Source organism: Microtus pennsylvanicus, chromosome 5, assembly GCF_037038515.1.
Source record: "Microtus pennsylvanicus isolate mMicPen1 chromosome 5, mMicPen1.hap1, whole genome shotgun sequence".
NCBI classification, from domain to species: Eukaryota; Metazoa; Chordata; class Mammalia; order Rodentia; family Cricetidae; genus Microtus; species Microtus pennsylvanicus.
Genome location: NC_134583.1, coordinates 93,541,490 through 93,564,254, shown reverse-complemented (window position 1 = coordinate 93,564,254; position 22,765 = coordinate 93,541,490). Strand labels below are relative to the sequence as shown.

Sequence of the window (22,765 nt, the reverse complement as noted above, 5' to 3'; positions counted from 1 at the left end):
CTCTCCTGAGACAATTTATATCCCAGAAAAATAACTCAGGTGATTAGCGTACCATACAGAGTATCTTGCAGTCCTGAAAAACCATTCATAGAATTAAACTGAAATATAAGCAAGACAGACCTGTGAATTCCCTCTTGTTTGTTGTGTTCTGAGGTAGTTTACTGTGAGATAGTTGAGTGGATACATTGTCTGGGTAGATTATATTGCTCAGTTCCCACCATTCAGATTTGCCCATATCATTTCTGAGTTCACATCCTTCCATGTTTTCCTTGTCTTGTTCTTACATTTATAATGTACCATTACATTATGGTACATATATGATGTACCATTATACATCAGTTGCCATGGACACATTCAGATAAGGTGTATTTCTTAATTCAAATAGTACTTTGGCTAGTTTCAATGGCAGGTTCACTCTGTGGGTCCCATTTTAAAGATCATCTCTTGCAGACAGTAAATACTATTCAGTAGACAGGAAGAGAGAATGAGAAGGAGGGGAAGACGAGGGGAGGGAAGAGAGAAGGGAGTGGAAAGAGAGAGGATGCGAAGTTGGAGATACATTTAGAAATTGATACTCGTGCTAATACACACATTTCAGCCTTGAGGCCGCACATGAAACCAAACTGAAGAACTTATGACATGGGGATAGTAGATGAAGCTTCTAAGGACCACACCTGCTTTTAATTCTACTTCCTTTTATCTTCTCAGTGCCTGGATGCTTCAATATTAGGTTCTATTAATCCCACGTCTCAGGCAGAAGTATGCTCTAAAATGCTCAAGTTTCTCTGTTCACCCTGCTCTCTATTCGGCAGATGTCTCAGTCTTATGACTCCCCATTATAGCAAGAGAAAGGAACCACTGATACTAATCAGCTGGGAGACTTATCTGCATGGAGATAACCACTGTATTCAAAGTCAGCACATCTAACTGCCCACCCAGAGTACACCACTTCTCCATGTAACAGGGTCCTTCATTCCTGGGTAGTTCAGTTTATGAAAAAAATGGACACAGAAAATAAGAGCAGAGCAGATCTTGCGCTCCCAAACCCACAAGAATCCCCCAGGTAAGTAAAGACTATTGCTTTTCCATTGAAGTTATTCATCAAGACAGAGAAATTCACAGTGCTGGGCAGTCAGATGCCAATTCTTAGATTTATGCATGCACTCAAGTAAGTTACTGAACCATGCTCACACGTTCTTAGTGTCTTTCTCTTCAGCAGTTGGCAGCAGGTTTTTACTTGACTTGAAATTTGGCAATAGCATATTTTCTAACACTAGAGATGTGTGGTTTGGGGTGTGAGACAGGGAGTTTGAGCATACAGATCTCTTGCCTCAGTGTTTGAAGTGTGTTTTGGGAGTCAAAGGCATTCTAAGATGACCACATTCCTGTTGGCCTTTGTGAAACTTAAGGCATGGGATCCTGCACCCAAGATTAAAATATTAAAGGAGATTGAAGTAGTCCCTCAAAGCAGTTCTCTGCATATGGAGTTGTGTGTAGCGACAAAATGCATGCAGATACATTTCTATGATAAAATGATTTTGAAGTTGACAGACTAGCGTATTTGGTTGTTTTGTTTTAATCATAGATACTGACTCATAGAAGGAATTTATGACAACCTGGGATGAACAAGAACATGAGGCATGGCTTTTGTTCTATTCTGTTCTATGTAAACACTTGGATAATATTCAAATGGTTGGTTGCTTTGGCTCTCTGAGCCTTCTCAGGCACTACCCGAAGAGTTCAACTGCTGAATTCTTTCAAAAAGCAATTAACAAGTAACACTCTAGTCTCTGACAGTTAACAACTTCACACAGGAAGTTAGAGGATTTCCGTATGATTGAAATTTTGTAAATTTCAGTGTGCCTGACATTGAGCTCTTGGAAGCATCACCTTCTGCTAAAGCTCTGCCAGAGAAGCCAGCACCACCCCCACCACCGCAGACATGGCAGGCACTTTTGAAGAAAGATTTGGAGTTCCTGGGGGTGAGTGTCTAGCCTCCATTTTCAACTTGAATTAATGCTGGCTCTAGGAAAGAGTATTAGGATATATTTACATTTCCTCTCATGGGTTGATGAGGAGTGACAGGTCCTGTAACATTCTTGATAGGTGAGGAATCAGTGGTGCTCACTGCACATTCTGGGAAGAGAGAAGCATTTTCTCAAGAAGACTTTAAGTTACTGAAACATGAATGGAGACTAGGGACTAAGGATGGATACATAATGCCTGTGGCTAATAGGACAGTTACTATATAACTATGTTACTACTATAATAGATAGGATATATAGATATAATAGATAGGACAGTTACTATATAACAAGTTACTACTATAACTATGTAGATAAAGATGTATGTGACACATATTAACTGTGTGTGCTTTAGATTCTATTAGTAACAGTTCCGATTTTTATAGTGAAAAGAAGGCAGTAGAAAATCTATCATCTGGTTCAATCACAGGAAGGCATATGACACTCAAGAGATTTCTCATTTTCGGTATTGCTTATAGGGAAATTGGTACAATCTTGAGAAAATATCTCCCAACTTTACAAACTTCATGTTTTCTACAGGTAACACAAATTCTGGTTGGTGTGATATGCCTTTGTCTCGGGACAATTGTCTGCTCATCATTCCCCATTTCCGACTTTGACGATGAAGTCCTTCTGTCTTACAGAGCAGGCTATCCATTCTGGGGAGCAGGGCTGGTGAGAGCATCTCTGGAATTGTTTCTGAAATAGTGCTAATCGGAGTTTTCTTTTAAACAAATCTAGCTACATAGCTCTAGCATTTTGATAAAATCGACACCTTTTCACTTATATGCATATAAGATCCGTAATTGCAATTTCAAAGTTTTCTCCACATTAATTCATTGACATGTACATTATCACCCTTAGATGTGGTCTAAATCGTTCACCTTTTTAGTGACTGGATACTTGAGACTTACGACATTGTAAAAGAATAATACACTAATATTTAAGAAGTTAAATAATTTGCCTAAAACTTGTATTCTAAGAAAATTTCACTAGAACTATTAATAAAATTACATGCTAAGTACATGTATTTTATTCATTAATAAAAGCTAGTTAAGGCTGAGAGAGGACTTAGTAGTTAAGGGTGCTTGCTGCTCTTCCACAGGACCTGAGTTCAGTCCCAGCACTGTGTCAGATGCTCACAATTACCTGTAACTCCAGCTCAAGGAGATAAGATCCTTCTTCTGGGCTTCTCGGGCATTTGTACACATGTGGCATATACATGCACAGACATACACATGCACAGACATACATACACACTTGCAGATAAAATTTTAAAAACATAACCCCCCCACAAACCCACACCAGAATAGCATAATAGATTTTCTTTAAGAGGGGGGAAGGTGAAAAATTGCTCAGGTGAGAACAAGGGCAACTATACTGGGTAGGTATCTGTTGGGCCCTTGACGTGCTTTTGACCTCTAATATCCTGGGTTCCTTTTTAAACAATATATTATCTGGAAAGCAGAGGGCTGAATGAAAGCACATTCTATGTATAGAAGAATTCTGTGTATAGAAGGTGTAGAATTTAATACATTTGACTCATACACACACATTCAATATTAGCATATATGTCCCCTTCAGCATAGCAAGCCTATCTGTGATTTTGAAAGTTACATGGCTTCCTTTCTCATCCTGAAGCAATCACTAAAACTAAAAGCTACTTTTTAATTCTTAGAGCTTTGTAGAAATAGCATTGCATGCTACAATGTCTCTTATGCCTATCTTCCTTCAGTCCATATCACTATCATGTTTTACTTTTATAGATAATTAAATTATAAAGAAATATTTAAATCTAGGGAAAACATTACATTGGTTGGATACACTGCTAAGTATGGAGTTTGTAGGTCTCTTGGTTCTCTAGACCATCTACCATATTTTACATCAACATTCTTTTTTCTTTCCAAACATTTAGCTTTAAAATCTATTCTCTCTCTCTCTCTCTCTCTCTCTCTCTCTCTCTCTCTCTCTCTCTCTCTCTTTCTGTGTGTGTGTATTAGAGAGAGAGGTATGAGAGAAAGAGAGAGACAGAGAGACAGAGAGAGACCATGGTGCTCATGTGGAGGTTAGAGAATTCGCTCTTGCTCCCTTGTGGGATCCAGGAATTGAACTCAGGTCATTGCGCCTGTGTTGTGTTACAAGTTCTTTTAGCTGTTGGACTTTCTCATAGACTCAAATATTTAGCTCTTTAAGTGTCCCTGGACACGCAAATCTCAGTTTTTTAGAAGGTGTTCTGAATTTGAAGTCTCAATTTTTACTTCTACTAAATATTCCCATATTTACATTTTCGTAGTTAACTATATGACCATGTGCTGCTGAGCAGCCTCCCTAGGTATGCACAGCACTAGATACAGGTTTCTGGTCTGGAGGAGTTGACAGTGTAAGTCAGGACATATGAATTCAGAGTTATAATAAATGAGACTGCTATTGTAGTTGTCCACCAGATACCACTAGCCCCTGCTGCCTACCCAGGAGGCATCCAAGTTAGCCTCACAGGGGAGCCATGTGACAAAGGGAGAGCCTGCATGCTGCTTCTTTTTCTCACCGTGTAACTCAGGCCTTCCTCAGACTTACCTCCTCTCTTCTTCAGCCTCTGGAGTGCCAGGATCACGGGCGTGTGCCACCACACTCAGTTCAGAACCTGCATTTTATCAGGACCGTCACAGGATAAAAATTGGATAAAAATCGTCTTTGAGAATCACTTTATAGGAAATAATAGTAAACAGTGGTCTCCTGGGAGGTTTCAGTAGAGAGCCTCATGAAGCACCTTAAGCCGGTTTTTTGCATGTCCAGGGTAGAGGAAGGAACGTCCCAGAGAGCAGAGACTCACTTTCCTTTCTCTTCTCTTTCTTTTTGGACAGTTTGTTTTGTCTGGATTTTTGACAGTTAGGTCCGAAAGGAAGAACACACTGTATCTGGTGAGTCACGGTTATATTTTTATTCATTATTCCAAGGTAAAACAAGTGGAATTTCAGGGGTGTTAAGGGAGACCCATTAGTACCAGCGGTGTTCCAGAGGATGTGGCTATGTGATTTACCTCAATCCCTTTGTCCTTGAAGGCTTTTGGCAGCAAAAGTTGATTAAGATCATTAGAAACATAAATTGTGCCACTTATGAATTGAGGATAGACTATGCATATGTGTGTTTTTTTTGTTTTTTGTTTTTTTTGTTTTTTTGCTTTGTATCAAGTCTCTGACCTTCTGCAAAGCCTAACCTTGTGGCCCACTGCTGAACTCTTCCCCAGCCCTCATGCTATTCTTGAAGGCCTCTCAGAGGGAAATGGATGCCTACCAAATGATGAGGACATGTTTTTTTCTTGGAAAAACAAAATTTCTGCCTCCTCCCATCCTCCCATTTCCCTCCCCTTCCTCCCACTCCACTCTCCCTCCCCCCACTCCTTTCCCCTCCCTCTCCAGACTGAAGAGCAGTCAGGTGGAAAGTCCAAGGTCCTCCCCCCTCCATCTAGGTCTAGGAAGGTGAGCATCCAAACTGGCTAGGCTCCCACAAAGCCAGAACATGAAGTAGGATCAAACCCCAGTGCCATTGTCTTTGGCTTCTCATCAGTCCTCATTGTTCAGAGAGTCCGGTTTTATCCCATGCTTTTTCAGTTCCAGTCCAGCTGGCCTTGGTGAGCTCCCAATAGATCAGCCCCACTGTCTCAGTGGGTGGGTGCACCTCTCGTGGTCCTGACTTCCATGCTCATGTTCTCCCTCCTTCTTCTCCTCATTGAGACCTTGGGAGCTTATTCCGGTGCTCCAATATGGGTCTCTGTCTCTATCTCCACCCATCGCCCGATGAAGGTTCTATGGTGATATGCAAGATATTCATCAGTGTGGTTATAGGGTAGGGCCATTTCAGGTTCCTTATCCTCAGCTGCCCAAGGCACTAACTGGGGACACCCCCCTGGGCACCTGGGAGCCCCTCTAGGTTCAGGTCTCTTGCCCACCCTAAGCTGGATCCCTTAATTAAGATATATGCTTCCCTACTCCCATATCCATCCTTCCTTTATCCCAACCATCCCAATTCCCCAAGTTCCCCCTATCCTCCCCTTCTCACATTTCTCTCCCCATCTCCTCTTACCTCTATCCCACCCCATCCCCAAGATCCCAATTTTTGCTCGGCAATCTTGTCTACTTCCCATATCCAGGAGGATAACTATATGTTTTTCTTTGGGTTCACCTTCTTATTTAGCTTCTTTAGGATCACAAATTATAGACTCAATGTCATTTATTTATGGCTAGAAACCAATTATGAGTGAGTGCATCCCATGTTCATCTTTTTGGGTCTGGGACACCTCACTCAGGATAGTGTTTTCTATTTCCATCCATTTGCATGCAAAATTCGAGAAGTCATTGTTTTTTACCGCTGAGTAGTACTCTAATGTGTATATATTCCACACTTTCTTCATCCATTCTTCCATTTGCAGGAGTTCCCTAGTTGACTGGAGTTGTAGACGGCTTTGAGTTACCACGCAAGGCCAGCTCTGAGAGATAGATCAGTTGATTGGCTGCTGCCACAGGCAACCCCAGGGCTGATTGTTCTTCTGCCAGCAGGTGAGAGGAAGCCTGGGAGCAAACATCATCAGCAGCATCACTGCAGCCGTAGGGGTCCTCCTACTGACCCTCAATCTGAGCCAGGACTTCACATACATGAACTACTGTAAGGATCTAAACGAGGACGACGGCTGCTTTGGGGCGTCTTTGGTCACGGTACGTGTCTCTTCTAGAAACACACTAAGTGTGAAACCCCATTTCTCTTCCAGAGATACAATCCCTCACTTGGAGTTTCTGTCTCATCATCTAAAGTTAGGGACTTTCAGGGGTTGATGGCCTTACTCCCACATCCTCTAAGCTTAGAGTTATCTTCACGTAGCCACCTCCTGGCTGCCTATCTATGTCCATTTATGAGGTGTGCTCCCAAGAGAGATGAGAGAGAGAGAGAGAGAGAGAGAGAGAGAGAGAGAGAGAGAGAGAGGGAGAGGGAGAGGGAGAGGGAGAGGGAGAGGGAGAGGGAGAGGGAGAGGGAGAGGGAGAGGGAGAGGGAGAGGGAGAGAGAGAGAGAGAGAGAGAGAGAGAGAGAGAGAGAGAGAGAGAGCGCTTCTGCAAGGGGAGGGATCTGGGTACGTATGTCTGTGACTTTGCTCCTTGTTGGTTGGTTGGTTGACAGGAAACGGTGTTTATGATGCTGCTCCTCACCATGCTGGCCTTCTGCAGCGCTGTGCTGTTCATTATCCATAGGATTGGAGAAAAATTCAAAAGTAAAAAGGTCAGTGGGAAGTCCTGAATGGCATGTTAAAGAGTTGGTGCTTTAGTCTTTTAAAACATGGGGCCTGAAATTCCGGAATTATTACTTTTTTTTTTCTCAAAAGCTGGCTTTCGTATCTCATATTGGAAATCTTATTTTAGACACTGAAATGGAACATGGTCACAGCCACAGTCCCCCTAAGGGCCAGGCAAATAGAATCTTTATAATTATAGAAATTGTGGGTGCTTTGAAGGGATGGCGTGTGAGCAGTGAGTTAATGTCAGCCTGTGATGGAATCATGCAGGTGTTAGGTCTTACTTTTCATTTTTGTTCCCAAAGAGCTTGGTATATTTGTTTCTGCCTTTTCTACCCCCAATGTACTATTTTTTCTTTTCCCTCTCTATTGCTCTAAATAGGCCTTGAGTTTTCTTTCCCCTCGACTCACGGTGACAACTGCATTTTCACCAGCTGCACACATTCATTATACCCGTGATGGAGAGTCTCAATTCCCAGCTGCTATACCAACTCAGCTCTGACAAATGGAACCCCCTGCTCATCCTCCATGTCCGCTGTTAGACACACTCTTATGACCCCTGTCCCGAGTCAGAAGGCAAACCATTTCAGATACAGGGTCACCTTAGCAACTTGTCACTGACATGGTTTCTTTTAGCCCCCATTGGTCAGTCCATCTGATTTGGTGTCTAGACGTTAAGGGAATAATTTGAGTGTCATGAGAGGCAGGTTGAAATTTAAAAAGACAAAAGAAGAGATCTGTGTGTGATAAACCTCTTAGGAATGGAAAGTTCTGGGTAACTGATACGGAGTGGTTTTTCTCTTTATCAGGTCACAGATGATCGTCTTTATGAAGAACTAAATATTTATTCACCGATCTACACTGAGTTGGAAGACACAGAGAACACGCCGTCCCCTGTCAGTTCGTAGGAAACGGGGACCAGAACACTCTGACTCACAGTAGAATTCTGAAAGCCAATCTTTAAATGACTTTTACAAAATTATAGCAAAATTAGTTTGTTTCACATTCTGCCAGTTTTACAATTAGATTATTCTCCTGTGCCAGTGTTTTAGTTACGCTGTTTCTGATCTTCTGACTGTCCCTCTCTTTGTGAATATTATCCACTCCAGATTTCTTGTTTTGTGTTACAGTCTCACACACATTCTTCCTGGAAAGTCATTAAGGAATAAGTTAGCTTTACTGTACATCTACAATGATGAACAAAAGGAAAAAAGGAGGAAGTAGGCTGAGAACTTAACTAAACTTAGATAATCAGGTAATATTTGCTCTTTGTGATTTTTGGAATTCTCAACAACTATCGATGGGCATGATATACATTGACCCATATCCATCTATCTATATGTGTATTTTTAACATGATATATAATTTCTATATGGAAATATTTTGCACCTCAGTGATAATGACTTTTCTTTCTATTAACTAATATTTTTAGTTTCATTTTATTTTGCTTCCTTTTTACTCATTTTACATACCAACCACAGATTTCCTCCCACCCCTTCCCCCACTCCTCCACAACCCATCCCCAACCCATTCCACAGGAAGTGGAAGGCCTCTCATGGGGAGTGAACAAAGCCTGGCCCATAAAGTTGGGGCAGGACCAAGACCTTCCTCCTTAATCAAGGCCAAGCAAGGCTCCCACCATAGGGAATGGGCTCCAAAAAGCCAGCTCATGCACCAGGGATAGATCCTGGTCCCACTGCCAGGGACCCCTCAAACAGACCAAGTTATATAACTGTAGAGGATCTAGTTTGGTACCATGCAGGTTCCCCAGCTGACAGTCCAAAGTCCGTGAACTCCCATTGACTCGGGTCAGTTGTCTCTGTGGTTTTCTCCATCATGATCTTGAGCCCCACCCCCTGCTCATATAATCCCTCCTCCCTCTTTTCCACTGGGATCCCAGAGCTCAACCTGGTGCTTGTCTGTGGATCTCTGTATCTGCTTCCATCAGTTGCTGGATGAAGGTTCTAGGATGACAGTTTCAGTATTCACCAAACTGATTATAGGGGAGGACCAGTTCAGGTACCCTCTCTACTATTACTAGGAGTCTTAGCTGGGGTCATAGTTGTGGATTCCTGGGACTTTTCTTAGCATCAGGTTTTTCCCTAACACCATAATGGCTCCCTCTTTCAAGACACTCTTTCATTGCTTTCCCTCTCCATCTCTCCCCCCACTTGGCCGTCTCAATCCCTCATGTTCCCACACCCCTCCCCTCCCTTCTCGCCTCCCCCTCCAACATTTACTCAGGAGATCGTAACTATTTCCTCTTCCTGAGGCCCTGTCTCTTCTAGCAGCTGGAGCCTGCTTATGTGTGCATTTTTGTTTATCTTAGGGCTAAAACATTACAGTCTGCTACATGACTGAGCCCATGTATCAGGAAGGAAGAGGGACTCTTGACTTCCAGGATGTACATTAGATAAGATTTTGAGTTCTCAGAGTATAGAACTTCAACTAGAAAAAAGAACCTAAAAAAAATTTGGAGTGATGACTGTATCAGACATTAGGAAGATTGCTCCCTATCCCGAAGCAAGCAGTCAATGAGAGAGAGAGAGAGAGAGAGAGAGAGAGAGAGAGAGAGAGAGAGAGAGAGAGAGAATTCTGTTCAGGGCTATTAAACTACTATTTCACGCTAAATCTCTGTGTCAGCTTTATTGACATTTCTTTCTTTGGGTTGATGATTTGTTCAGCAGAAATAAAAACAGAACTGCCAGGCTTTTGCTACTGAAGTGTCTTGAATTTGTTATTAGAGAGTTGGGTAGGGGAGGATCTTATTTCTCACAATAGAGAGATATACAGGAGAGGATCGATTAGGGAGACTGACTCAAAGGATTTCAGAGGCTGAGCAGTTGCATTGCAGGGTATCTACAAGCTGGAGAGCCTGGAACACCAGTGGTATGCTTGAGCCCAAATTCCAAGTCTCCAGAGCCAAGGAAGCTTGTGGTGTAGATTGTCTGATGCCAAAGGCCTTTGCCCTTGGAGACTCATACCAAGCCCAGGAGTGTACAGCCTTCAAATTCCTCCCCCCACTGTAGCTCAGGACATGTTAGGCAATCCCACAACTTGCTTACAACAGGTCACTATCTTTTCAGCTGTTTCCCAGTCAACGCACCAAATGCGCGGTTAACGTCCTGTCTTAAAAATTTCCTTTTTTATCTACTTTGTCTTTCACATCATGCATCTCGATCCCATTCGTCTCCCCGTCCCTTCATATCTGCCCTCTGCCCTTGTAACCTCTTCCCAAAATAAAATAAAATTTAAGAGAAAATGAAAAAAAAAATCTCATCATGAAAGCTGCAGTTGACACAGTGAGCCACACAGTGACTTTTGTCCATGTATCTTTACTTGCAAGTGTTCATTGCAAAGAGTCATTGGTCTGGCTTGTGGGCTCTGGTATCTGCCATACCTTTGATACTGGTCCCTCACTGGGGCTCCTCTTGGCTATCCTGTTGTTGCCCTGTGTCATTGCGGTCCTGCAGCTTTGGGTCTGCAGGATGCACCCCCTCACCTGGTCCAGCAGATCGTAGATGGGATGAGCCAGCACACAACCCTGGTTCTGAGCCTGGGTAGTTGCAGGGTTGGTCTGCCCACCAGCTCTCCCTCATCTTCACTACTAGGGTGAGCTCTCCAGCATTGCTCCAGCTAGTTCACCCTATGCAGCAAGGAGCAAGGGGAGGGGAGGCTCTTCTGCTTTTATGCCCTCAGCACCAGCTCACCTACACCTGCACCACCAACGCCAGCTCTACAGTGTTGCCCAGGCGAGGTGCAGGGGACCCTCTCCCAAGTGCTGCACCTGGAGTGGAGCACGGTCAGCTCTCCTGCTCTCATGACCTCAGGACCAGCCCTCCCAACTTCCACAGGTGGCAAGGGGTGGAGGGAGACGTCTCTCCCTTGCTCATGCCACCATATGACAGATGAGGGGCAGGGGCAGCCAGATCGAGGGCTTGTCCCGCCAACAGGCTCCGCTCTACTGTGCTGCTCAGGTAAGGTACGGGGACCATGTTCCTGGGAGTTACAGCTGGTACGATGGAGAATCAACGCCCTCATCCGCTACAGGTGGCAAGGGGCGAGAGGCAAGGAGGAGAGGTCTCTCCCTCGCTCACACTGCCGCCTGACGAGCAGTGGGGCTGGCTCTCCCGTGCTTACACTTTTTGGCTGCTAAACTGCACCGCATCAACAGGGTTAGCTCTCCTGTGCTGCCCAGGCAAGGTGCAGGGCCCACTTTTTGGAGTTCTGCGGCATGTGAGGGAGAAGGGCCAGCTCCTTGCACAGCTGCAGGTGGCAGCGGGGGAGGGGAGAGGGCATCTTTCCCTTGCCCTCACCACCACACAGCCGACAAGGGGAGGGTACCGGCTATCCCACTTTTACTCCTCAGGACCTGTTTGCCTATGCCCCCAAGAACAGGGTGAGCTCTATTGTGCTGCCCAGGTGAGGGGTAGGACCTACTCTTCCAAGTGCTGCAGCCAGTGAGAGGTGGGACCAACTCTGTACAACTCTGTCCTCTTAGCCTTCAGTGGTATCAGGAGCCAGGGACATCAGCACAGACCGTGGTCAAAACAGGGTCTAGGCCCGGATATCACCATAGCCCAGATATCACCTCTGTCCATTCCTCGCTGCTTTCAGCTCTTCAGATACACCTCTGTCCACAGCACATGAACCATTCTGTCTTCCTCTCTCTCCCATACCACACCATACATTTGCTCAGCATAACAGCGCCCGACTGCCTGACACTGCAACGGTCTTGCTTTCTCCTTGGCACCTTGGGCGGGCCATCCCGGGGCATGTGTGTAGTCTCGTCGTCACACTTAGTCATGGTGGTGCTGGGCAGGGCCTTAAGTCCTTCTTAATCTTCACCCTTAACCATTACATTCAAACTATCTGCTTAGAGAGTTCATGTTAATAAATGTACCTAGAGCCAGACTCAACAGTCCCTTAGCGGCTTTCCTGTACACATTTAAACATCTGTTCTCACATCCCCCAGGCTTCCCTGTAATTATACGTAGGAAACTCTAGCAATTATTTTCATTTTCCCCAGAGATCAGCAGATAGCATGTGGAAGTAGAGAGGGACATCTGGTGTCTTTCTCTATCCCTGTCCACCTTGTTGCCTTGAGACAGGATCCTCCGCTGAGCTGGTAATTATGTTTACCTGGGGTTAGCTGGCATCTCTCTGGCTCCATGTGTCTCCATTGCTCATCTGGGGCTACAGACAGGTGCAGCTTTGACAGACTAAGGGGTAGTAGGGGGTATTACACTATTTCCAAAGGGAGAATTTTTTTTTTCATTTTGCTCTTTATTCTGAGAGCCTTCTAAAATTCGGTATATTTCCCATTAATCTCTTAGATAATCATTGCTTGTTATATATATATATATATATATATATATATATATATATATATATACGCGCCAGGCTTTGGATAGATGCCAAACACGGCACATATAAAACAGTATCTTCTTCCTAAGAAAGCCATTCAACTCTCTTTAAAGTTAGTTTTTTGAAAATTGAGATGTCTTGAGAGTTGCCTCAGTGGTTAAGAGCATTGGCTGCACCTCCAGAGGACCTGGGTTACATTTCTAGCACCCATGACAGCTCAAAGCCACTCCAGTTCCAGGGCATCTGTGTCCTCATCTGGCCTCAGCAGGCACCGGGCATCATGTGGTTCATAGAAAGACATCCAGACAAAATGTCCATTCAAATAAAAAAATAAAAGTGTGTGTGTGTGTGTGTGTGTGTGTGTGTGTGTGTATGAGAGAGTGCGTGTGGGTTTGTGCATGTGAATACATTGTCTGCAGAGACCAGAAAAGGGCGTCAGATCCCCTGGAGTTGAAGTTACGGGCAGTTGTGAGCCTCCTAATATGGGAGTGGGTATCAAGATCCCTTCTAACTGCCCTGTTTATTTGCTCTGTTTCTTTTATGTCTGCATGATTGCTCTCTTCCTTCTTCAGTTGCACGGAGCCCACCAATGAGCCCTTGACGACTGCCTTATTTATCTCTGATACTGTTTCTCATTGTTCATTATTTGTTAGATTTTTCCCCTAGCTTTTTTTTAAATTACCCTCCAATTCTGTGTATTTTGAAATTCTATGCAATTTTCTAATAGTTATTTAAACTTGGCATCCTGTAGTTCCAACATCCACATCACATCTGAGCCTGGGATTTAGTCTATTAGTAAGATATTAGTCTATTTTTACATTTTTAAAAAAATGCTACTTTTTTGTGTGCCCCCTGATATTTTGTTGAAATTTGGACAGATCATTGGGGACCAAAACTACTCAGATAGAAACTTTTTATGAGAGGAGATGGCAAGGGCTGGGTGTGAACGCCTGCACTGTGGTTCCTCAGGTGACAGACTCTTCACTTTCCTCTAGTGAGGCCTGGAGTGTGCGGGTAAGCTGCTTCACAGACGGTCATCTCTGGGTCTGATGCTTCTCTGGCTTTGCTTTTCTTTCTGCTGATGGCTAGAAAGACACTCTTGCTTCTTCATCTGTTTTATCCCAAGGTGTTTTTCATCTCCACTAAGGTACACGGAGGTAAAGGACTGAGCTTGTCTTAAGCAGGTGCAATTAAGGAACATAGGCCCAGGGGCCTTCTCAAGAACGCTGCCCCTCCTTTGGCTGTAATGATGGCCTCAAAAGTCACTCCATTCCTTACCAGATGCAGCTTTTTGTTTTTGATTTTCTTTCCCAGATAAAGTAGATTTGCAACCACGCCTTCAGGTTACTTGTTTTGTTTTGTTTTTTCAGATTAAGATTTATTTTATTTTCTTAAAGGTAAAGAAAAGGATCTGCCTGTGGGCCTCATAGTATTCCAGTAGGAAGAGCCTACGAAGAACTGTGCACACTTTCGTACTGGATCCCTGAGTCTCCATTACACTGTGCCTTATACTATTCTGAAGGAAAAGCCCATAAGGAACTGTGAATTCCTTTTCTCTGGGTCTCTCAGTGTCCACTACACTCCTCAAGTCCAGTCTTCTTCCAGGCTTGTATTTTCAGTCCTGTGTGAATGGTTCTGATGGGCCCTCTCTCTCTACTTTTAAGGTTAATGGTGTGTTTCCTGCAGACTTCATTCTCTAAAGAATCCATGAACCATGTCAGGATTGAGCAATTGAGCTGAAAGACAGGTCAGAAGCAGTGTGTTAATGACAGAAAATCAAAATAAGAAGGGAATAAGGAGAGGATAACTAAAGAGCGCATGAGCTGTCGAAGCTCTGGAGGGAGATTAGTCATGTTTTTAAAAGAATGTGACTTGCACAATGAGAGAACAGAATGTCATGGAGATAATACCTGACGAGATAAGGCTCAGGATGGTGAAGGACATCAAGACATTAATTAAGAAATTCCTAGGAATGTCAAATAACTAAAATAGGAATGCAAACTCCTTGTTTATCTAAATACCATGCACCAAAGGAAGACAATATAAGGAAAAGTTGGTAACGTTTAGATCAGCTCAAGATAATAAAAGTACAGGAAATTAATAAGCAGTTGCTCCTACCTGTGTGAGGAAATTGCAGCAACCACTAAAAGTGACCACATTTGTTTGAGAAACATCGAGGCAACTGGGTGCCCACAGCAGCAGTAGCAGAAACAATTCATGCCTCCGGCAAAGCTTGTCCTCCTTCTGCTCAAGGACAAGTGGATTTTCATTGCACTTTTTCCTATTTCTTTTTATGACCAATCTCTCCTGGATCATATAATTATACTATAAACTGCAACTAGAATGTTGACAAACTATTACGGGAAATACCAACCCACTCATGCAGCCTCGTCAGTGTGTGGTAGAATATGGACTAAGAAAAGTCCATCTGCCTTCAAAAAAAGACCGAGATGAGAATTTTAGACAATTGTTTTCTTCTTGTTTTTCTTTTTTTCTTTTTCTTTTCTTTTTTCCATTCAAAAATTTACACTTCCTCCGCTCCTCCCATTCTCCTCCTGCTCCCCCACTCACCCTCCTCCCACCTCCTCCCTCCTTAAGAGAAGGCAGGGAACCTCTCCCTGTGGGAAGTCCAAGGCCCTCCCCCCTACATCCAGGACTAGGAAGCTTTGCATCCAAATAGACTAGGGTCCCCAAAAGCCAGTACATGCAGTAGAAAGAAGTCCCAGTGCCTTTATCACTGGCTTCTCAGTCAGCCCCCATTGTCAGCCACCTTCAGAGAGTCCTGTTTGATCACATGCTCATGCAGTCCTGGTTCAGCTGGCTTTGGTGAGCTCCCATTAGAACAGGCACACTGTCTCAGTTGGTGGACCAGCCCCTTGCGGTCCTGACTTCCTTGCTCATCTTCACCCTCCTTCTGCTCTTCAACTGGACCTTGGGAGCTCAGTAAGTTGCTCTGATGAGGGTCTCTGTCTCTATCTCCATTCATAGACTGTATGAAAATTCTATGGCGATATTCGAAATAAACATCAGTGTGATCGTGGGTCAAGGCCAGTTCAGGCCCCCTCTGCACTGCTGCCCAAGGACCTAGCTGGGGACATCCCCATGGACACCTGGTATGTACTCACTCATTAGTGGACTCTAGCCATAAACAAAGACATTAAGCCTATAGTTCACAAGCCTAGAGAAACCAAATAACAAGGTGAACCCAAAGAAAAACATATATAGATCCTCCTGGAAATTGGAAGGAAACAAGATGGCCGGGCAAAAGTTGGGAGCATGGGGGTGGGGGTAGAGGTGAAGGTGGGGGAAGGAGAGAGGGGGAGAGAGAAGGGAGAAAGGAAAAACTGGAGAGAGCTTGGGGGAGTGGGAGGGTGGAGATGGAGGAAGGGTAGATATAAGAACAGGGAAAAAGATATCTACATTAAGGGAGCCATTTTAGGGTTGACAAGAGACATGGCTCTTGAGGGGATCCCTTTTCTAACTTCTTGTTGCTGATCTATATATTCACTCTTCTGCCACCCCTCACTGCATAAGAGAGGGAAATTCATGGGACCTCAGGCAGGAAGTAGATGTCTGTTCCTTGGGGGGAATGGTCTCTGAGCCGTGTTAGGGAGGTGTGACGAGAAGGAAATGATGAGCAATTGCTTTTCTCCACGTCTCTGTAGAAACGGCCTATATATTTCTGGAGTTGCACAATGTCTGCCCAACTTTTACATCTTGGGCTGGTCCTGTATATTAATTATAATGATGCTGAAGATAATTTCACTTCCGATGTGAAGATGTCCTTGTAGATTACTCCAGAAGAGGAACCATTTTGAAAAACAGCGTTATCTCTCTTGCTTCTTTTCCTTTCTTAGTCATGATTTATTTGGCCAGATAATATAATATCATGTTTTTATATGATCTTTTGCTTCTTCCTTTTTTTGCTTTTTATAGCCTAGAACATATATATGTCACCTCGTGTTCTAAAATGTTTAATATTTAAGCACTATCACGTTATGATGAAATAAGCATCTTTTCTGCTGGGGTTCTTCCAACTCAGGGGAATTTCTCTCCGTGGGATCAGTGGACAGTGTTTCATCAGGGGCTGGGAAGGGGCCTCAACCAGCTAAGTGCCCGCTTCACAAGCAAGAGGACTTGGGTTCAACTCTCCAGAGCCCATATAAAATAGCCATGCCCAGTGGCACGTGCCTACACCACAGGACTGGAAAGGCAGACACAGGGGTTCTCTGGAGCTTTTCTTCCAACCAGTGTGGCCAATTAGGTGAGCTCCAGGTCTGTTGAGCTAGCCTGCCCGAAACTAGAAGGTGGACAACAACTGATGAAATTGCCCAGCATTGGCCTCTGGCCTCCAATTTCACACACAGTTGTATCCACCCACACATGTTCACTCCCACCCACACATGTAAACACACAGGAGGAGAAAAAGAAAGAGGAGAAGGAGGAGGAGGAAGAGGAGGAGGAAGAGCTTTGTGGTGGCCTGGGTCCAATCAGAAAACCCACAATAGATGTATTAGGGTACATGTAATATCTTGAGCTATAAATAATAAAAGAGTAACAGAAATTTTAGATGGCATTTTAGATTTGAGTTCATCCTCAGGGAAGGACAAATTTGGAATGGGATCATTTCCTGGGAAAGTATGATTTAATCACCTGATAGAAATTTGTTGCTTTGTCCAGACTGGAATGAGTTTGCAGTTAACCAACAAATAACTCAACAGTTTCCTAAGTGTAGACAGAGAGTGGAAAATCAGCAATGGTCCCACCGCTAATGTGCTTTGAAGTTCAGGTCCTAGCTGGGGCAATGTTCTTCAGGATGCATGAAGTTTACAGGAAGAAAAGGCACACAGCCACAGGAGGCTGCCTGTGCCCAGGTGTCCTGAGGTTGGCCAATGGGAAAAGCATGTCATGTGGGTGAGCATCTACTTTTCTTGGCCAGAGAGTGTCTATGTTGTAAATTCAGAGATGCAGGCCTGGAATGTGCATGCTGGGGGTCTGTGCCCACACTAGGGATGGCAGGACGACTCTTGTTGCCGCAGAGACTCTCTTGCTCCCTCTACTGAGAAACTTAGCACATTGTTCCTGTTACAGAACTGCTGAAAGATACTGTGTTACCATTAGACACTTTCAGATTCAACAACCAACAGGAACAACACATTGCTAACTGTTCAACCTCCAGCATCAAAATCGATTCTTGTATCTGGAATATACACTAGTGATATATTTTGGGTTGTAGCGGCGTAAACGAATGCAGGCAGTTTGTAAAAATATATATAGTTTTAATGTAGAAATAGACTTACAGAACCACCGTTCCCGCGGAGACCAGGAGAGTAGAAGAGAGCTCTCGGAGCACGCTCGCCAAATTTATAGGCAGACATTAGCCCGAGGCGAACACGCCCCCTAAGGGGCGGGACTTATCCCTACATCTCCCCTTTTTGTCTAAATAAGACAGAACTAAACCAAATACAACTACATACAATAACAACAAATAATAAATATAACAAACAATATTGAGAACAAAAGCTTTGCTAAACATTCTATCTCAAGGAGCCTAAATAATGTAGAGAGTAACTACAATTATATAATCTTCAACTCCATCAAAGATCTCAGAAGGGAATAAATATTACTTAACAAACGAGATATATCCAAAATGTGCAACAATTGACAGAGACAACTGACTACCTGGGCAATCACCCAAAGTCTCGTTTGCAATGTTGAGTCAACCAATTTTGGCTAAGGCCTAACATAACTGACATACCATTATTAAAGGCAAGGAACTTTTCAAAACTATCTTACCCTGTCTTGGCAGGATATGACAGTCCTGTTTTGTCCATTGATGCACGTTCTGTATCTGTGTCAGTGGTTGAGGTATAGGCATTTCTTTGCCCAAAGGCCAGTTCTGCCAAATAGAAAGGCTCCAGGTGGAGTGTCTTTGGTGCTCAACATTCTCTCGGGAATGGAGTGGTGTTGCCAGGAGCAATTGTGTCTCACTATCACGAAACTCTGAGTTAGATTAAAGGCCATTTTCTACAGCTCTTTGAAGAGGTTGAAGATTATCTATCTATACTGAGTATAATCTCTATATATCTAAAGAACCTGATTAGTCTGATTATAAATGACAAACTTAGATGACTATTTATCTATATAATTCTCAATATCTATCTAACTTAAAGACTAAGACAATAAACAACTGTGTAACAAATGAGGATAATGACCTCCAAATATAAACACTGTAAAAATATACATTGCAATATGGTAAATATATATCAATGCATAAACATTATATAAGTATCTTAATCAGAGGTAGAAATGTACATTGCAATATGGTAAATGTATACAATATATATATCAATACAATATATGTCAATACATAAAAATGTTTTAAACAGACATAGAAACATGCATGCATACAATAGTCAATATAATTTAACTTTGTTTCAATATACAAGAATTGATACCAATATATTTGTCTAAAAGCAGTAACTCACAATTATAAATCTATTATCCCATCATTCCCTCTTTTTTTTTTTCAAAATGATCCCTGAGCTTATAAAATTCCTCCCCCAACCTCCCAACCCCTAAATGATGTCCCTAAACCCAGGGGTAAACTTTACTGGGAGAGGGGACGTCGTCCTCTAGAATTACTTCCAGCTGTCATAGGGGCGACGTTCTTTCTGGGGGATCCTGTGAAAGTAAAATGATGGTTAAATTTCAAGATCAATGTCTTTTAAAATTGCAAATAGTCTCTGAGTATTTTGTGGAGGTCTGGCCAGAATGTTGTACAAGATGTGCACCATTTCAGCTAACCAAGTTGGGATCGTCTTGTGCAGCTGGTATCCAAAACAGGTCTTGTAGTAGTGCTATCAGTATCATGACGTCATATCAACCAGGTAGAGTTGTTGTTGTGGGGCCCCATCTTCTTCCTGGAAACTTCAAATGTCACTTCGGGAAAAACTCATTGTTCATTGTGAAAAACTTAAACATTAATCATATAGACATATATATATACATACATATATATATTCAATAAAAGGCATGATACATATATTCAATGAAAAGTATGATAGATATGAAGAAAAGGATGTTTTCTAAACTCATATTTCTTTCTGTCCCATATCATGGCTCTTGACATGAGACAGAAACTCCAGAAACTCTGGGTTTTTCTCTTACTAACAGGCTTGGAATTGGAGAGGGACTGAGCCAGAGTCCAACTTCAAAACCAGCTCTATATATTTATAAAGAAATGTTTAATAAGATATATAAATAAAAATTAATACTTACAAAATGTGTCCATCCATTAGTAATTAAATATTCAGGGTTCCTTAATTTCTTTGAAGATGAGTGTTTTCCTGTGGAGATAAGAAAAGAACCCCGCCTCCAAACCTATCTGTATTTCTTACCATCAGTATGTTCGCCATCCTTATGAAAGAATTGTTATTTATCTTTTCCAAGTGGCTTCTCTTCTTCAAACCGAACCTTTATTAATTTTGATGGTATCCACAATTTTTCCTCACCTGTGGAGATAAGAGCAAAACCCCTTCCCCAACGTAGCACATATCCTGGCTTCCATTGTGAGGTCAGCACATCCTTGAAATAAACTGGTTGATTTAGTTCAGTAGACTTTTCCATTATCCAATGTCTTTCTGCAGCCGTTGTTCCCTTCTCATTAGCGTTGAGAAAATTCAAGGTTAACAAAGCATTATGTAGCCTATTTCTGGGGGTGTTTTCCACCCCTTTCTGTTTGTTCAACATATCTTTTATAGTTCGATTTGATCTTTCTATGACTGCTTGACCTGTAGGATTGTATGGTATACCTGTAACATGCTTGATATTGTAATAATCAAAAAACCGTTTCATTTTCCTAGAAACATAAGCAGGACCATTGTCCGTTTTTATTTGTGTAGGTATACCCATGATAGCCATGACTTCTAATAAATGAGTGATTACTGAATCAGCTTTTTCTGAACTTAAAGCAGTTGCCCACTGAAAGCCTGAATAAGTGTCAATGGTGTGATGAACATATTTTAATTTGCCAAATTCTGCAAAGTGGAACACATCCATCTGCCAGATTTCATTCCTTTGGGTGCCCTTTGGATTAGCCCCTGCAGGCAGTGGCGTTTGGTTATAGAAAGAGCAAGTAGGGCATTTCTTTACAATCTCCTTAGCTTGTTGCCATGTAATTGAAAACTCTTTCTTCAAACCTTTGCTATTAACATGATGTTTTTTATGAAATTCAGAGGCTTGTAGCACACTACCAATCAGTAATTGATCAATTTCTGCATTACCTTGTGCTAGAGGACCTGGCAGACCCGTATGGGATCGGATGTGTGTTATGTACATAGGGCAAAGCCTGTTCCTGATCAAATCTTGAACCTGGAGAAACAATGAGGTTAGTTCAGTATCATCAGGTATAAATTCAGCAGTTTCAATATGTAAAATAACTCTTTCTGCGTATTGTGAATCTGTAACTATATTAATAGGTTCTTTAAAATCCCTTAGCACCATAAGAATGGCATATAATTCTGCCTTCTGGACAGAATTATACGGACTTTGTTCCACCTTATCCAAGTCTTCTGATTTGTAACCTGCCTTCCCTGATTTATTGGCGTCAGTATAGAATGTACGGGCTCCAGTTATTGGAGCATCACGGACGATTCGAGGAAGAATCCAAGAAGTTCTCTTTATGAAGTTGAGCCGCTTGCTTTTTGGATAGTTATTATTAATGTCTCCCAAAAAATTAGCACAAGCTCTTTGCCATGGTTCATTATCTTCCCATAATTTCTTTAGTTCATCAGCAGTGAAGGGCACTATAATTTCTGCTGGGTCTATGCCTGTTAGTTGACGAAGTCTCAGCTTGCCTTTTATAATTAACTCAGAGACTTTTTCCACATAAGTTTTCAGTTTCTTACTTGGTTTATGTGGTAAAAAGATCCATTCCAAAATAATATCATCTCTCTGCATTAAAATTCCTGTAGGAGAAATTTTTGATGGTAGTATGACAAGAATACAATCGAGCTCTGGATTCACCCTGTCCACATGTGCCTGTTGTAATTTTTCCTCAATCATTGTCAGTTCCTTTTCTGCTTCAGCTGTTAATTCTCTGGGACTGTTTAAATCTTTATCACCATCCAAGGTTTTGTTCAAATGAATTATTAGATCAGGTGTTATTCCAATAGCTGGTCGTAGACTGGAAATGTCTCCTAACAGTCTTTGAAAGTCATTAAGAGTCCGTAGGCGATCTCTCCTAATTTGTGCTTTTTGTGTCTTAATTTTTTGCAAACCTATTTTATAACCTAAATAATTAACAGAATCTCCTTTCTGAATCTTTTCAGGAGCGATTTGCAATCCCCATTTAGGTAAAAGTATCTTTATTTCTTCAAACAGTCTGTTCAAGGTATCCATGTTTGAATCGGATAACAAGATGTCATCCATGTAATGGTATACTATAGATTTGGGAAATTTCTTGCGTATTATTTGCAATGGTTGGTTCACAAAATATTGGCACAGGGAGGGGCTATTTAACATACCCTGGGGGAGGACGGTCCAGTGGTACCTCCTCGAAGGTTGAGAATTGTTATAAGTAGGCACTGTGAAGGCAAATTTTTCTCTATCTTCTTTTTGCAAAGGTATAGTGAAAAAACAATCCTTTAAATCAATAACTATGAGAGGCCATCCTTTTGGTAATAAAGAGGGCAAAGGAATTCCAGATTGCAGAGGGCCCATAGGTTGAATAACCTTGTTGATGGCCCTGAGATCTGTCACCATTCTCCATTTACCTGATTTTTTCTTAACCACAAATACAGGAGAATTCCAAGGGCTGGTAGATTCTTCTATATGTCCAGCATCTAATTGTTCTTGTACCAGCTGTTCTAAAGCCTGTAACTTTTCCTCAGCTAAAGGCCATTGCTTTGTCCATATTGGTTTCTCAGTCAACCATTTTAGCGTCAAGGCTGTTGGTATCTCTGAAGGGACATCAATTGCTTGTTCTTGTACAGCCCGAATGGCCGGTTTTCTCCATTTGTAATATCTTTTAATATTATTCTCAGAACTATAGGCTCTAGAAGTAGCAGGAATGTTAATTTCGGTATTCCATTGT

The 22,765-nt window shown here is 42.5% G+C and overlaps 1 protein-coding gene across 2 annotated transcripts; it reads left to right on the top strand.

Moving 5' to 3' along the window:
- Positions 1-967: 967 nt before the first annotated feature.
- Ms4a2 (membrane spanning 4-domains A2) lies at positions 968-9,939 on the top strand. Of its 2 annotated transcripts, none has more exons than XM_075974994.1 (7): positions 968-1,063; positions 1,859-1,982; positions 2,565-2,699; positions 4,886-4,942; positions 6,689-6,733; positions 7,191-7,289; positions 8,112-9,939. In XM_075974994.1, the coding sequence occupies exons 1-7, from the start codon at positions 993-995 to the stop codon at positions 8,208-8,210; spliced, it is 630 nt and encodes a 209-aa protein (XP_075831109.1). In that variant the 5' UTR covers positions 968-992; the 3' UTR covers positions 8,211-9,939. The 2 variants fall into 2 exon arrangements, with proteins under 2 accessions (XP_075831109.1, XP_075831108.1); XM_075974993.1 differs by having other exon boundaries at positions 6,578-6,733.
- The last annotated feature ends 12,826 nt before the right edge of the window (positions 9,940-22,765 follow it).